This window comes from Phascolarctos cinereus, unplaced genomic scaffold (assembly GCF_003287225.1).
Source record: "Phascolarctos cinereus isolate Bilbo 61053 unplaced genomic scaffold, phaCin_HiC Scaffold_5;HRSCAF=322, whole genome shotgun sequence".
NCBI classification, from domain to species: domain Eukaryota; kingdom Metazoa; phylum Chordata; class Mammalia; order Diprotodontia; family Phascolarctidae; genus Phascolarctos; species Phascolarctos cinereus.
Window position 1 is genome coordinate 44212711 of NW_027555958.1, and position 15143 is coordinate 44227853.

General features: G+C 47.2%; 2 protein-coding genes across 13 annotated transcripts in view; both read right to left on the reverse strand.

Moving 5' to 3' along the window:
- Positions 1 to 2: 2 nt before the first annotated feature.
- TARS2 (threonyl-tRNA synthetase 2, mitochondrial) lies at positions 3 to 13077 on the reverse strand. Of its 9 annotated transcripts, none has more exons than XM_021004496.2 (18): positions 12948 to 13072; positions 12589 to 12785; positions 11866 to 11989; positions 10078 to 10202; positions 9290 to 9407; positions 9091 to 9155; positions 8779 to 8857; positions 5580 to 5729; positions 5303 to 5401; positions 4825 to 5042; positions 4104 to 4266; positions 3682 to 3819; positions 3416 to 3493; positions 3036 to 3136; positions 2617 to 2718; positions 2178 to 2250; positions 1511 to 1625; positions 3 to 435 (listed from the first exon to the last, which is right to left on the reverse strand). In XM_021004496.2, the coding sequence occupies exons 1-18, from the start codon at positions 13005 to 13007 to the stop codon at positions 287 to 289; spliced, it is 2154 nt and encodes a 717-aa protein (XP_020860155.1). In that variant the 5' UTR covers positions 13008 to 13072; the 3' UTR covers positions 3 to 286. The 9 variants fall into 9 exon arrangements, 8 of the variants coding, with proteins under 8 accessions (XP_020860155.1, XP_020860147.1, XP_078011029.1 ...); XM_021004488.2 differs by having other exon boundaries at positions 9290 to 9419; XM_078154903.1 differs by having other exon boundaries at positions 9290 to 9419; positions 12589 to 13074.
- A 515-nt stretch (positions 13078 to 13592) lies between these two features.
- RPRD2 (regulation of nuclear pre-mRNA domain containing 2) overlaps positions 13593 to 15143 on the reverse strand; it is an 86698-nt gene continuing 85147 nt past the window's right edge. For 2 of the 4 annotated variants that reach the window (XM_078154897.1, XM_021004428.2), the window contains exon 12: positions 13593 to 13848. In XM_078154897.1, coding sequence (XP_078011023.1) covers positions 13796 to 13848 — 53 coding nt within the window. In that variant the 3' untranslated portion in view covers positions 13593 to 13795. The remainder of the gene's footprint in view (positions 13849 to 15143) is intronic. The other 2 variants (XM_078154899.1, XM_021004442.2) reach the window with 2 other exon arrangements.

A 15143-nucleotide genomic window follows, 5' to 3' on the forward strand; every position in this document is an offset into this window, starting at 1 on the left:
ACTGGAGGTTCAAGTTTTTATTTTCATTCTTATTCTCTTCCACACTTTTCCCTCACCAGACCACACATTCCTCCTCTAGGAATGTCAAATCCAGGCTGTCAGTTTTTCAGAGCAGAGAAGGGATGCTCTTGGTACCTCTTCCCACCAGCTCTAGCAGAGTTCCAGGGAAAACCCCCCAAAGTTTTCCACTGGGAAGGACATTTCTGTTCCATTCTTTCTCCCACCATTCCTGAGGGAGGGCAGGGGCCCAGTCCCAAAGCCCCTCTGCTCGTATTCATGACGTGACTCAAAATATTTCTTCAGCATTGTGGACCCTGGCATCCTGCAGCTCTCGAAGCCGACTGACCACCTCTGTGACACCCCGCTCTCCAAGCTGGCGACCGTCTCTAGTTCGAATGTTTACTGTCCTCTGACTCTGTTCTCTGGGACCCACCACTATTGGGGAAGGAAAAGGCAAGTTAGGTGAAGGGCAGGATGAAGCCGCATTGGTCCACTTGGGGCTCTGGGAGAGATCAGGCTCCCTGAAAATGCTTGTGGCAGAGGAGGAAGAGAGTTATATTTAGCTGTGCCCCTGGCTTCCAAGCCTTCAGCTGCAGAGGAGGGGAAGCTGAGATAAGAAATAACAGTTCCTTCCCTTTCCTTTCCAACTTCCCCACCCCATTATCGTTTCCAGCCAGGAATCCAGGGCTAGTGTTTGCAGTCTGCAAGAGACTGACAAAGACAAATGAGAGAATGTCACAAACAACCCAGGACACTGATCCAGGCAGACCAAAGCAGAAACGGAAAGAACCAGGTAACAAAACACACACACACACACACACACACACACACACACACACACACACACACACACTCTCTCTCTCTCTCTCTCTCTCTCTCACTCTCACTCACTCACTCACTCACTGGGAAGCTAGATGTTGGTGGGGACAGTCAAAGGCAAACCAGGGGAGGAATATTTGTTTTCTACTTCTAGATGAGAGGTCTAAGTCTTGCCCAAATGGTGAAATCAAGGCCCTAACAAGATCACAGACACTTGATATTCATGATATCATTTGAGCTTCACATCGCCATTTTACAGAAATGGAGACTCTCAGAGACTCTTGGTCACTTGCCCATGGTCACACAATCCTCCGGCTTCTGTGGCAGGATTCAAATCCAGGTCCTCCTGAGTGGTGACTTATCCACTATGCTATAGGTGATACTCCCTGCCCCAGAATGTGTCATCTGTGCCTCCATTCCCCAGGGCTCTAGGCCAGGATAAACAAGCAAAGACAATTACTTTAATAGCCTCATTAATCTTTCTTGTCCTTTTTTTCTAAAGCTAAAAAACCAATTGATCCCAGAGTTAAAGGAAGCTGGGTGGCAGAAGATGGAAACAGGCAGGGAAGCCTGGGTACTGGTACCAAAGCAGCTGTATTCCATCGAGATGACGAGCCTAGGAGAGTCTGAATGAGTTAACTGGGGAGAAAATGTCCAAGAACAGCTTTGCTTCCCATGCGGAACCACTCACCAAACTGGAAGTTATACTGGGAAAGCTGGGCACGCCGTACTCTCCGGCTGAGGGTCAGACTTGGGTCCTTATCTAAGTCACCCGCCAGGCCTGCGGCTTTCAGGGCTCCCTGCACCTGGGAAGATTTAGGAGAAGACAATGAGAGAAATCACTGGAATGCAAAGGGCCTGCAAAGCCCAGCCGGAGACCTTGTATTATTCCTCTTCACGAACCTGACTGGAAGTCCAGCTCGACTGGACAACTAGCTCTTCACTCAGCATGGCCTCCAACACCCATCTCCAAGCGGTCACAAAGTCTATTCCCAATGCCTACAACCCACTCCCTCATCTCCGACTCTCTCAAAACGTTTCTACGCAGATTCATGTGTCTCTTTTTCAGGATGCCTTCCCCATTCCCCGAGGTAATGCTCTTTCCCTTTACAAATTCCCTTCTACCAATCTGGGTAGACGCTGTATTCCCTCAACAGAAGGTAAGCTCTTTGAGGGTAGGGACCATTCATGTTTGTCTTTGTAAACTCACCCTGCACAAAGTAGGTGCTTAAAAGATTTCTTGAACACTCTGCCCTTCCCTCGCTCCCATTCCTTCCCTTCTCACTACTTTAGCTGGATTCTCAGTCCTGACCCCTTCCAAGCCCTGGCCCCAAGCTCCCTCCAGATCCCCCTCTCACCTCCCGTGCATAACCCTCTTGCTCAACTCCCACGGGGATGACCACAGCCTGGAGTGGAGATAGCCACAGTGGCCTGGGGTTGAGGGGAGAAATAGTGCAAAGAGTTACCCCTCCACAAGAGTGGAATGGGGACAATAAAGCCTGGGGAAGAGAGATGTAATGAGAAAAGGGTGGTGAAAGAGTTTAGCAATTGGGGCTCTGCGTATCTGAGCGTTTCAAAGCATCACTGATTTAGAGCCAGAAGAGACCTTGGAGGCCCCCACCCCCTTGCCCCATTCTACAGATGAAGACTCTGAGACAAAGTTAAATAACTTGCCTAGGATCACACAGTCAGTAAATATCTGAAGTGGAATTTGAACCCAGGGCTTCCTATCCACGTCACGGTGCCCCCGTCAGGACAGGGTGACAGCGGTCAGAAATTAGGGAGCAGTGGTCTTACCATTTGCCTCCACAGTTCTCAGCCAGCACCCCCAACATTCTTTCCACTGAGCCCAGCACTGCTCGGTGAATGAGGACGGGGCGCTCCAGGACCCCTGCCTGCCTTGATGGGTGGGAAGGAACATGTCAGAAACCACAACACTCAAACCTTCTCCCCTCTCCCAGGCCCAGAGACGCCGGACAAAGCTCCCTACAAGGCAGAGGTAGGGGAGAAGGGGTGGTTTGGTTCTCTTTGTATTCCCAGCACCTTAAACAGCGGACACTTAATGAATGCGGGTCAAATTGAACTGAACTGTTTCTCATACACAGTATTGATTTCTGGCAAAAAGGACCAAGTCGGAGAGGAGACAGACACTGTGTCCCATGGGACGGATGCCTAGGAATACCATGAAGAGATACGGAGTGGGGAAGCCTCCATACCCCACATATTGGAGGTCAAATCTCAAAGGCAGCTGGAAGTCAAGCTGTATTGTCCCACACTGATGGGGTCTTCCCAGGGCATCCTGGATATGAACATCAATCTGGAGGAAGAAAGTCCAGTACATGGGGTTAGTGAGACCCCTTGGATCACGGATCTGGACCTGGAAGGGTCATCAGGGCCATGTAGTCCAACCCCTTCATCTCAGAGAGGAGGAGACTGAAGATGAGGGTGATTCTGTGACTTGTCCAAGGTCACAGATTTCAGGGGGAGGATTGAAATCCAGGTCCTCTGACTATGACTCAGGCAGTGGTTTGAGCCCATGCTCCGCCTGTCCCAACTCCCTAGCCCGTGCCTTCATCCATCCATGTGTGCAGCTCACCTTGGGGCCATAAAAGGCACCATCTCCAGGGTTCAACTCCCACGGTTCCCCAAAGCCATCTAGTGCTCGTTGAAGGACCTATGGGAGGGCAGAATGATATCACTCTGCAATTCTACCTTCTAGTAGTCTCATCCATTTTTCTCCCACCTGGGAAGCAATGCTGTCTCCTCCCAGACAAACTCCGAAGGGCCAGGACAGCTCATTCTTCCCCACCAACCCCATGGAGGCTTGTGGCTCCTGTTCTCACTGTCCCCTCTACTACTAACCTGCTCAGCCCGGTCCCAAAGGTAGGACTCCCCTAGGAAAGAAGACGGCCTAGTCGACAGCACCAGATGAAAGGAGAAGCCAAGGACTGTGTAGACAACGCGAAGGAAATCAAGGCATCCTTGGATCTCAGACTCTAGCTGGGGGACAGGGAGACATGGGGAGGTGGGAGTTTGGTTGAGGGACTGGGGAGTGTTAATGTCCAAGTGCCATGCTGAAAAGGAGGAACTGGAGGAGAAATCAGAGTATAAGAGCGTGACCTTCAGGGTCATAAGGAATGGACAGGTGTGTATGTATGTACCTACAAAACTGAGATAATGTGGTGCTTCAAAGGGCACATGTGAGAGGGTAAATGAGTTAGTGGTAGCGGTGTTAGACGCTTGTGGAGAGTGTAGAAGTCATGCAAAGGAGGTGCGGGGATAACCTGATCTGGAGCACAGAAGATATGAGCATCATCCTGCTGGAACCTACGAAGCCGAGTCAGGCCCCCCAGACTCCCTGAGGCCTCGGTTCGGTGCAGGGCCCCAAAATCCGCCAGCCGCAGAGGCAGCTCCCGCCAGGACCGGGGGCGGTGTGAAAATATCAGGCTGGGCACGGGGGAGAAGAGGGCAGTGAGTCATAGCTCCCCAAGGAAACTCAACTCTTCTGACTTCCAGCCCCAAAGGAATGTTGGAGTCTGCCTTTCCCTGCCCCTGGAATGTCCTTTTTGGCTCCTCTCTACCCATCCCCCATCCATCAAGACTGGGTTCACAACTGAGCTGCCCGACGTCGCTTCCTGGATAACGGCTTGCTCCTCCACTCCATGGGTCATCAGCGTTTATACGCTTCATTTTGTATTCTACTGGTTTCTACCTGTTAACAACTCTGTAACTGTTTTGTCTTTTAACGTCTGGTATCTTACTACCAGCTAGACTGTAAGAAGACAAGAATCTGGTGTCCCGATTCCACCAGTGCAGTGGAGGAGCTCTGCAAACGTTCGCCATTTTGCTAGGCAAAGCAAGGGCTGGAAGGGACATTAGAGAACATCTGGTCTAACTGCTTCATTTTCCCAAGGTCACACAGCTAGTTAGCAGCAGAGGCAGGAGCCCTAGAACCCAGACCTCCTGACTCTTTCTAATTGTTCATTCGTGCCTCTGCCAGCTCACCAGTGTGCAGGGCAGTTCATGGGCTTGAGAGCCAGCATGCCTCTCGGCTGGTTAGTGGACTTGTCACTTTGGCAATCAGCAGGCCTATCAGGCTCTGGAGGCCGAAGAACAAACATGTCTTCACTATAATGCTCCCAGTGTCCTGACTGCTCCCACAGCCTTGTAGAGAAGAGTGTTGGGGTCCTCACTTCTGAGAACCCTCGACGCGCATACTCATCCTGGAGACAGCAGAGGAGATTGGGAGAAAATGAGAGCCCCCATCCCCCAGACCCCTAACCCAAGCCTTACATGATCAACGCTCTCAGAGCATGTTCTCTTTTCCGTGCTTTCCACCCCCGATCCCTGATCCACCATACATACACACATCGATGCACTGTCCTGATCTATTCTAGCTCCCTCAAGGCTGACTACTGGTTCTCTCCTAAGTGATCCCCCCTTTCCCTTGGTTTTTTCCCCTCAAGGTTCTGGTCCCACATACCCTGATGAAAGTCATCAGCGCGTTATATACTCTTGTCCCCCGTGGCAGGAAAAAGCAGCTTCCAGGGCTCAGCTCATGGAAGAAGAAAAGCTCCTGGTCCTGGAGATCCACAAGTTGGGTCAGGGGTAGCCAGGGATCTCAGCTCCTCAGAGTTCCCTAGTCCCTGTTCAGTCCCAAGCCAGGCATTCCCTTCCTTCCAGCTAGACCAATTCTTCCTTTTCAGTGTCCACCCAGGACCCGCTTCATGCCCTGTCCCTGGTGACCAACACTGCCATACTTTCCCAATGCGTCTGTGGTCCTTCGCTGCTGCCTCTTCTCTCTGTTTCTCCCAGGCTCTCAGCCCCTCAACAGTGGGGAAGGAAATACCATACACTCTCTGCAATGGCTCCTCAGCTCCTGAAGACCCCACCCATGATGAAGATGAGTTCTGAGGGAGACACAGGAAATGGAAGGTGGAAAGGGCCCCAGAACCACCTCCACCGTGTCCCTGCTGGTGACACGGACAGCAAGCGGGATTGCCTCCAACTGACCATGAAAGCCTGTCTTGCCCTACCTCTAATTTTCCCTATCACCATCAGCAGTGAGAGGCTGCCTTTCTACTGGCTCCCAATGATCAGATCCTTAGGATTCATGTTCAATTCCTTTCTTTTGCATCCAGAATTTGGTCTGAATTCCACTTCCTTTTCTGTTTTCACTGTCACTGACACAAGGCCAAGCCTGCCCCTCCCTTCACTTATCTCCTGGGTGACGTCCCCATATCTCCTTCATCTATCTTCCACCTAGGTCTCCTCATCTCTCTCCCAGACACCTGCACCTGCTTAGATTACTCTAAGTTCCAGTCAGGAGTCGGGACCTTCTTTCCATTTATCTCACAGAATTACTAGTTTTCTAGCTTCAACACACCCCATTGTCTTGTATAGAAAAGTCAACACCATGGTTGGGCTTTTATTGCTGTTGGTGGTGAATGTCTTCAATCACCTTGCATTTTAATAGTACTTTTAATGATTGTTCAAAGCACTTTTACAAATAGTTACATGTAAATCATATAAATTTATGTGATTTATATATAATCTATTATATGTAGTTTATGTGTAATTTATTTCATTATATCTATAGTTATCTCTAAAAAGTGGTCACATAAAGCAGAAAAGAGAAATTTAAGTCACTAAGAGTCAAGGGAATGGTCCCAATGTCAGAGTGAGCTAGTCAGGCCTAGAATCCCAATTCTTCTTCTGACTCTTGGTCCTGGATTCTTTCTCCATTTGGGGATATTTGGACCAGGGCCCTGTTAAGGCCCTAAGTTTTACTTTCCCAACCTGCTGAGCCTTCACCTAGTGTACTCCTCTAAAGCCAGAAGCCCTTCCCTCTCCTCTCTGCCAGCTGTATCTGACAGGGGTGGGGAACTTGCAGACTCGAGACCACATGTGATGCTCTAGGTCCTCAGGTATGGCTCTCTGACTGAATTTAAACTTCACAGAACAAATCCTTTTATGAAGGAGCAGGTTCCCCACTGCTGGACCTTTCCTGCCCTACCTCCTTATTCTGTCCCTGGCTCAGAGAAGCTTTTCTAGAACTCCCCCTCCAGCTTCTGCTCATTTACACTCTAGCCTCTCCCTTCACCACATACAGCAAAGTGGTCTGCTCTTATTTCTTTTTCTGTTTTGAAATATTTGCATTAATAAATGTCCATACACAGAATGTCATAACTTCTCAGTTTTCCCCTCTTAAATCTCCATTAGAATTGTCTATTCTTAATAGAAGGGGAAGGGGATAAGAGAAGGGAGGGGGGAGAGATAGAAGAGAAGGCAGACCAGGGGAAGGGGTATTCAGAATGCATGCCATCTTGGGGTGGGGGGGAGGGGTGAGAAATTTGGAACTCAAAAACTTGTGGAAGTGAATATTGAAAACTAAAATAAATAAATTTATATTAAAAAAAAGAATTGTCTATTCCTATTTACTTTTCTTATGTGCTAATAGTGTATATACTCAATTCTCACTTTTTTTTTCCTCTCCCAATCTGCATTACTTCATGTAGGTCTTTCCCCAGTTCTCCTAATTCTTCATAGATGCTGATATTAATTGCATTATAGAATCCTATTACATCAATATACCACAATTTATTTAAGCCCTCTTCCACTGCTCAGGTTGCTTCCAATTTTTTTTTTTGGTAATAACAAATAATGAATCCATGAAAATCTTTGAACAGCCATAAAAAAAGACCCCCAACAACCCTCAGAGGGTATATTGCTATCAGTGGAATTATTATTCAATCAGAAGTATAATTATTTTTGTAACTTTTACTGTATACTGCTAAGTTATTATCTAAAACAATTCTGCAAGTCTGGAATTTACTAATGACGGTTGAATGTACTTTTGCCCCACTCCCAAGAGCACTGATTTTGTTACTTTTAATTATTTTAACCAATTTGATTAAAAAAAAACTTACAAAATTGGTTTAATCTGCATTTTTCTGATTATTAGAAAACATGAACAATATTTCAAGTTTTCTTAAAGGTTTCTTGTATTGATACCTTTTGTTTTTATATCACCCTTATTACTGAATACATCCAGTGCTTCCTTCTGTCCTAAATATATTTTTTTAAAAAAAGGGAAAAATAGCAATTTGGCAAAAATAACCAAGATATACACTCAAATCTGATAGTTAGGCAATGTTCCACACCTGTGTTCTCCCACTTTGGCAAAGAAGGCAGGCATATTTTCTCTCCTCTTCTACGGTGCCAAACTTACATTATTACCATGTAGCGTTTGGTTTTGAATTTTTGTTTCTTTTGAAACTGTGATCAATTTGTATCTCCCTCCCCAGTTTTCCTTGCTTTAATCTGTGGTTCTCTGAATTCTTCATATTCATCATTTCTTATGGCAAAAAGTTAGTTTTAAAGAACCTTTTTCCTTTAAAAATTCTTTATTATGAGGGGAAGTGTGTTGTAATGGATAAAGAGATGGCTTTGGAGTCAGTAAAGCCTGGGTTCAAGCCCTGCCTCTGACACATACTATGCGTCAGCCCACGTTAAGTCACCTAACCTCTTAGGTTCCAAGGCAGCTCTCTTAGATTCTACGTTTCACTGACCCTGGTGGTGTTTCCTCATACGAAAGCTCCCTATGTCAATGAAATCACAGGCCTAATCTCCATCCTTTCCCTTATCTCTGTTAATAAAAGGGCTGATTCTGGAAGGGCATGGGGATGATGGTTACAGTAGATATACATGTGGGGGACAAGAAAACCAAAAGACATCAATAAAAATTGATCTTAAATTTATCTGATTTTGACGTAGGTTATACCTATCGTGTATCATACTTTCCCAATTCACTGTTCTTTAAGTTACACTGTATAAACTTTAATTTTTACGTAACAAGCACATCCACCTTGTCCCCAGGATAGTGGTTCCCTATTCCCTTCTCTCTTCCCCAACAGAGCAAACAGAGAAAACCTGTTTTCCCCTCCTCCTTTCACTGACCGTCAGGAGCTTTAGCACTGCAATCTGTCCCGTATGTCGGAGGTGGGGGCCCCTGCAAAGGTCAACTGATGTGCCACATCTGGGAGAAGGAAGGGGGTAAAAGGATCAGCATCCCACACGTTTGACCCTCTAGTTTTCTTCTTTTCACAGCTTCCAGGCACTGAGAAAAGGTTGCCCGAGGAAGATATGGGAGACAAAACCAACCCCTCGACCTACTGCTATGTCTTTTACGGTGGCAGAAGTGGACTTTTCTTCTAACAAAAAGAATAAACTTTTAACTACCCCTGGTCTCTTCACTTGTGTTCTTCTTACCCATATACTGTTGCAGTTGGCTCCTTTACTTTATCTTCAATCAGCTGAAGCTTAAAAGGGTTGTCCTGGGTGAGAGGAAGTCAGAGGTGATACGTTATTGAGAGGAAGAAGACATCTCCCTTGGGCCAAACTGATGTGGGAGAGTGCCACTGTCCCTTCCACGTGCCCTTGGCTCTCAGTGTCTCTGACACCTTCTGACCTTAAAGAGCTGACAAAGCTGTTCCCGAGAGGCCTCCAGCCGCCGGAAAGGGTGAGCAGCAGCCACGATCTTCTGACATGTCTGTTCTAGGATGGGCAGCTCTGAGCCCCGCACTGTCCTAGAAAAAGAACTGGTTAATCGACATATGAGAGGGACCCTTCCCAGTGTGCAGAACCAGGAATGGGCCATGGGAGGAAGATCCCAGAGGAAAGAAGAGATACAGATACACTGTCTCTAAGTGGTCTCTTAGAACCACTAAGGGAGACAAGACTCATTTGGAGAAGACAGAGGGACAGATACAGAGGCTATTGTGGGAGAGGGAGTAAGAAACTGAGAGAAAGACAGTACAGGCAGTCCAGCTGAGAAAAGTTAAGGACAATTAGCACTAAGGAGAATGGTCAGGAGAGGTTAAGCAGGTAAGGCCTAAAGTAACTTTAGATCAGAAAATCTGAAAGGAGAGGTAGATCACGAATTGTAAGAATGAAGGGAAATCTGAGACCTGGGGAGTAAGGTAAAGAATACCATTCCTTTCTCTCATTCTATGCTTGGCAAATAAAACACGTTTTTCACTCAAATCCCACTCTCTCAATGGAAAACAGAAAGCCAGGGGAAGCAGCACAGAGCATAGTGGAACACGGGGCCCATTCTAAAGAATCTTAACCTAGTCACTCTGCATTCTTCAAACTGAACACTGCTCTACCTCCACAAAGTGCTTACTGGGGAAACAAAACAAAACAAACCCAACAACTCCTTTTGCTCTCACCCTCCCCTAACTCTCCTCCACTTACCGATTCCCTCCGAGGGATATGTCATGGTAGAATCCACCAAGGGTGCTGGGGCCATGGCAGAGGAGGGCACCCAGTAGATGTTCAGCAGCTGCCCCGAGAACGTGGGCACTGGAATGCCAGAACAACTGGAGTCAAGAGAAAGGAGTTATTGATATATTTCCCTCCAAACCTCCTGACCTTTAACACTCTACATTTCATTAGCTCTTTACTCTCTTAACCTCAGGTAACTTGGCAGGACTGTAGGAGGGTGGAAAGAGATTAGACTTCAGGAATAAGGCAGATATGTAAGATGTTAGAGCTGAAAGGGACCTCAGAGATTTTCTAGTTCAACCCCCTAATTTTATAAGTGAGGACAATGAGGCCCCGACGAGGCCCAAAGTCAAACAGCTACTCAGTGGAAGAATCTGGACTAGAACACACATCTCCCAGCTCTCTGTCTAGTTCCATTTCTACTATCCACTCTGCTTCCTCCAGCAGTCATGGATGAATAAAAAGAGGGTATAAGGAAAAAAATATAGATTTCTTTCTCTGTTCCACAGCATGATATACTCCCATCTATGTGAACCATTAATTAAGTGGACAACTCCATTTGTCTTTTGGTAAAAGACCATGTTAAATTTGCTTCTTAGGAAGGCCTTTAGGCAGGGCTCTATCTTAGTCTCTTAACTTTCTTTTTCAACACAAAAAATACAGAATTCTCTCTTGGTCTTTCTACCGTCCTTTCTTCCTCCCCCCAAATATCTCAGGGACAGTGAATTATATTTGAGTTAGATTAAAGTCAGCCTGCATTAGCTGAGCAAACTAGGATAGGGGAAGGTGGAAGGCAGTCTGGCTACGGGATAGACATGGTGCAGAAGAAAGCTCAGAGAAATGGAGTTAAGAGCTCAGCTCAGATCCTGGCTCTGCCACTTGCTACCTGTATAACTTTGAGCAAATCATAGGGATGCTGAGCCTTAGTTTCCTCATTTGTAAAAGGAGAGGCCTAGACTACATAACCCCATATGTAAGACTCTGATGGTTTGTGAGAAGGCCAATCCACCTTTAAAGATGTATTTCAGATACTCCTCAAAGTAGTTATGTGGGTTTAATGTCTTTACAATGTTGTGTGCCATCTGTCTTCTCTATCAGTACACGTGGATGCTGTATTCAGAGGGAGAGAGGAGGCCTGGATTTTGGGCAAGATATTTGAGCAGTCTGAGTCTTAGTTTTCCCATCTGTAAAAGGGACATTATGATACTTGGCTGTACTTAACATGACGACTGCAGAAACCAACTATATAAACTATATAAAGTCTATGTAACTTCTCCTATTCAACGCACAACATAAACAGATAAATAATCAACATTAAAGGAAATAGAAAAAGCACTGGATTTAAGGTAAGAAGATTCTGTTGTGAGGATTAAATGAACATATGTAAACCACATGGCAAACTTTAAAGTGCTATATATGAATGTCAGCTATCGAAATCAACAAGCTTGAAAAGCTTTGATTATGAACTTGGTGATGGACAAAACTCAACTCAGCTAAATCTGGACAGACAGGGAAGAATTTTTTTGGGCATAGCAATTCACAAAGTTTGTCTAGAAGGTGTAGAAGAGCTTCCATCTGTTTAGTAGTGATAATAAAAGAATCAAATGTTGGGGGTGGGGACAGGGTGGTCTACGGCCATTCCCTTACCCATATGGTCAAACTGAGGCAAATTAAAGTGCTAGGATTAGACTCAGGAATCCAGGTGGAATGTTTTCCAGCTCAGATGTCAACCTAACCTGGCTGCTGGGGGTCACTCACCGATTTTCCTTCAGGGGAATCAAAAGTCAGGAAGTCAAGGTCAGCATCTCCCTCCAAAGGACGATCCATATCAAAGGTGATTCCATTTACTCGGGCAGCTACAGCAGTATCTGCCAAGGTAGGACTGGGATGGAGGGAGGGAAAGGACAGGGTCAGGATTCCTGCAGGAAGAGGGATCAAATATTTTGCTCTATTCTGGAGATTAGGAACACTGAACTCTGGAAGACTGCAACTTGTCATTTCACCCACAGAGAAGAAAAATAAGAAAGAGAGACTGAGATGAAAACAGAAGGACAGAAAATGTAACGGGAAAAGCTTTGTGATGGAACAATGGTGATCCAGGGCCAAGAAGGTACAATGGAACCTAGGCAGCTATGTGGCCCTGGGGATGGGTCTGGAGTCAGGGAGACCTGAGTTTGAATCTGGCCTCACTTACTACCTGTGTGACCCTGGGCAAGTCACTTCACCTCCGCCTGCTTCAGTTTCTTCATCTATAAAGTGGGGATAATAATAGTACCTACCTCCCAGGGTTGTGAGGATCGAGGGAAGTAACAGTGCCCAGCCCACAGTAGGCGTACATGAAGGTCAGTTATTGTCATGGAAGGCCCTCTTCTAGGGGTCCTGCTTTACATAAAGCATCACACACCTCGGAGACCATCTAGCTGCGGGCTGTCAGACCTACACCTGCACAAGCAAGGGGACGCGGGGCGGCCGGCTAAGTACCTGATCCGCTGGGCTACCTGGTAGGGCGTGGTGCTCCAGGCCTCGCCGTCCACCCTCAGGCCTCCGGGAGCCAAGACCCGGATCGGCCGCCGCTCCCTTCGGGCCCTCTCCGCCGACCGCTCGGCCTGCGCGGCCCACAGCTCCTCAAAGAGGCCCAACCTCTCCGCGAGCCAGTGGGGAAGGGCCGGCACCGGGGCCTGGGGGGAGAGCAGAGACGTGACGCTGGCGAGGCTTGGGGAGCTCCGGCCGCTGGACCGGGCCCGAGTGTGGCCACCACTCCGGCGGGGCGGGGAGGGCACTGGCGAAAGGCGAGGGATCGCCCGGGCTCGGGGTGCGGGAGGGGGTGTCCTTGCACGCACCGTGTGTAACCCGCAGCCCGCAGCCCTCCGGATCCCGAGGGTCTGCCACGGCCCACGCATGCTTGCGACCACCAAGCCGAGGCTCACAACAGCCCTGTCCCGGAAATAGCTTCTGCCGGTCCCCTTCGTCCCCACCTGGCTTCCGGTTCTAGAGCGTCCTCGCCTATTGGCTAAGGGGACCGTCACTCAACTGTCGTGGGAACACTTGAAAAGGCATACCCCAAGCAACACAGGGACCCGCGGCCGAGGGTTCCGCCTGCCTGGACTGCCCGGGATGCGGCCCGGGATGCAGCCCCGGGTCTGAATCCCTCAGGCGTCCAAAGTGCAGTTTTTTGGGGATCGAGTCTGACTAACCTGACAACCTGGTACCTTGGGAAGGCGCCCAGAAGCATGTCCAGCCATTTCAGTCCCCTTTAACTTTCAATGAACGTGCAAATGAATATGTGACAGATAAGACCTTCAACACTCTCCCCAGCACAAGCATCCTCCTTTCTGGCTGTCTCTGCATGCCCCCACAGAGGACTGCACATCCTGTCTTTCAGCTATCATGCTACAAAAACAGTTCCCCCCTCCCCTTCCAGCCCCAGGCCGAGCTTCCCTTATCTCTATTCTTTCCTTCCCACACCAAATCTGGACACAGTGAACTAGGGCTAAATTTGTTTATTGAATTGATCACAATGAAAATGAGGGTGAAGGGTCGTCTGGGGGAGGAATGACATGAAAGAATGAGGACGGACCGTGGGCTGTGGAAGGAGAGTTTTCATTCAGAGGTTATTTGTTCTGTGCTGCCACAGAGGTCACAGCTTCCTGAGGGACAGGGAGGGAGGAGTTTGAGTCTTTGGTCTGAGTCACAGATCCAGGACCCCAGATCTTGGCTCTGTCTTCTGACCTGCTGAACAGCCTGAAATGGAGAAAGAGAAAGAAACATTGTGGGAAAGGTTACACAACAGTGTGTGCATGCAGATCAAACAGAAACACAATAGGGCTGAAATAATTCATAGCAGGCAGAAGTCCTCACCTCTGTTTCAACCAGTGGGGAAAATGGGAAAGGGTGTGTGGATAAGCATGATGACCTAAACAACATATACCAAATCACACTGCAAGATAATGGAGATCCAAGCTGTCTACATTGACAGTTCCTATCAGCTCATCAGTTACCAAATCTTGATTCTACGTCCACAGTAACTTTCTTCTGTACCTTATTTTTTAAAATAAATTTTATTAATCACTTGTTTTCACATTGCCTGTTTCCCTACGTATTCCCTCCACTCACTCTTTCCCAGAGAGCAATCCCTTATGACAAAGAATAAGGGGAAGCAAAACTAATCAATATATCAAAAAAGTCCAACATTGCACAGCAATATGAGGTGCCTCCTCATATCTTCCTTGGGGTCAACTTTTGTACCCATCTGTGGACTCAAAAGGCCACAATCCTACTTCAGGCCCTCTTCACATTTCACCTGGAAAAAAGCAATAACCTCCTATTTAAACTCCCTGCTTCTATCCTATTCCTTTCCAATCTGTCCTCTACTTAGCTGCCAAACTGATAGGCCTATAACACATCAGCACCACTGTCATAAACTGTCATTCTACTCACTGTCCCTAGGATAAAATAGAAAATCTTCAGCCTGTTTTCTTAAGTTCTCAACAATCTGGCTCTTTCCTATTTTTTTCCCCAATGTCATTTCACATTACTTTCCTTTATGCCAGCTATTATAAACTGGTGGGCTAGCTGCTCCCCCTCAACATCCCACCTCCTCTGCCTATGTCATTGTGTAAGTGGTTTTCCATATCTAGCATGTCACTCCTACCTTTATATCAAAGTTATAGAATCCCTAGCGTTCTTCAAAGCTTAACTCTGGTCTTTCCCTCCAGCACTTGGCCTTCCTGAACTATTAACACTATCTTCCTCTTGTAATTACTTTATATTTATCTTTATACAACTTGTATTAATTATACCTTAAGGTCCTTGAGGGCAAGGAAATTGTTTTGTATTCCTTGTGACTGGCACAGTGCCCTGTATACAGCAAACACTTAGCAAAATTAAACCGAATCATTAAAATTGCTTTTCACAGAGCTTTGAGCCAGGAGAACGTTCTCTCAGGTCAATTCCACCTCTACCAAACTGACTAAGCTCTGAATCATCTAATTCTACAACCCCTGACTAGTGGCTGGGACCAGACTCAGCCCCAGGAG

Bases quoted from the DNA above. Each gene is read 5' to 3' on its own strand.
- TARS2 (XM_078154903.1), bottom strand. From the start codon at position 13,007: ATGCGTGGGCCGTGGCAGACCCTCGGGATCCGGAGGGCTGCGGGCTGC. The intron at 9,156-9,289 runs GTCAGAAGGTGT...CCTCTCACCCAG, and splicing joins AGCTTTGTCAGCTCTTTAAG to GACAACCCTTTTAAGCTTCA. The intron at 5,402-5,579 runs GTATGGCAGTGT...GTGGATCTCCAG, and splicing joins ACCACAGACGCATTGGGAAA to GACCAGGAGCTTTTCTTCTT.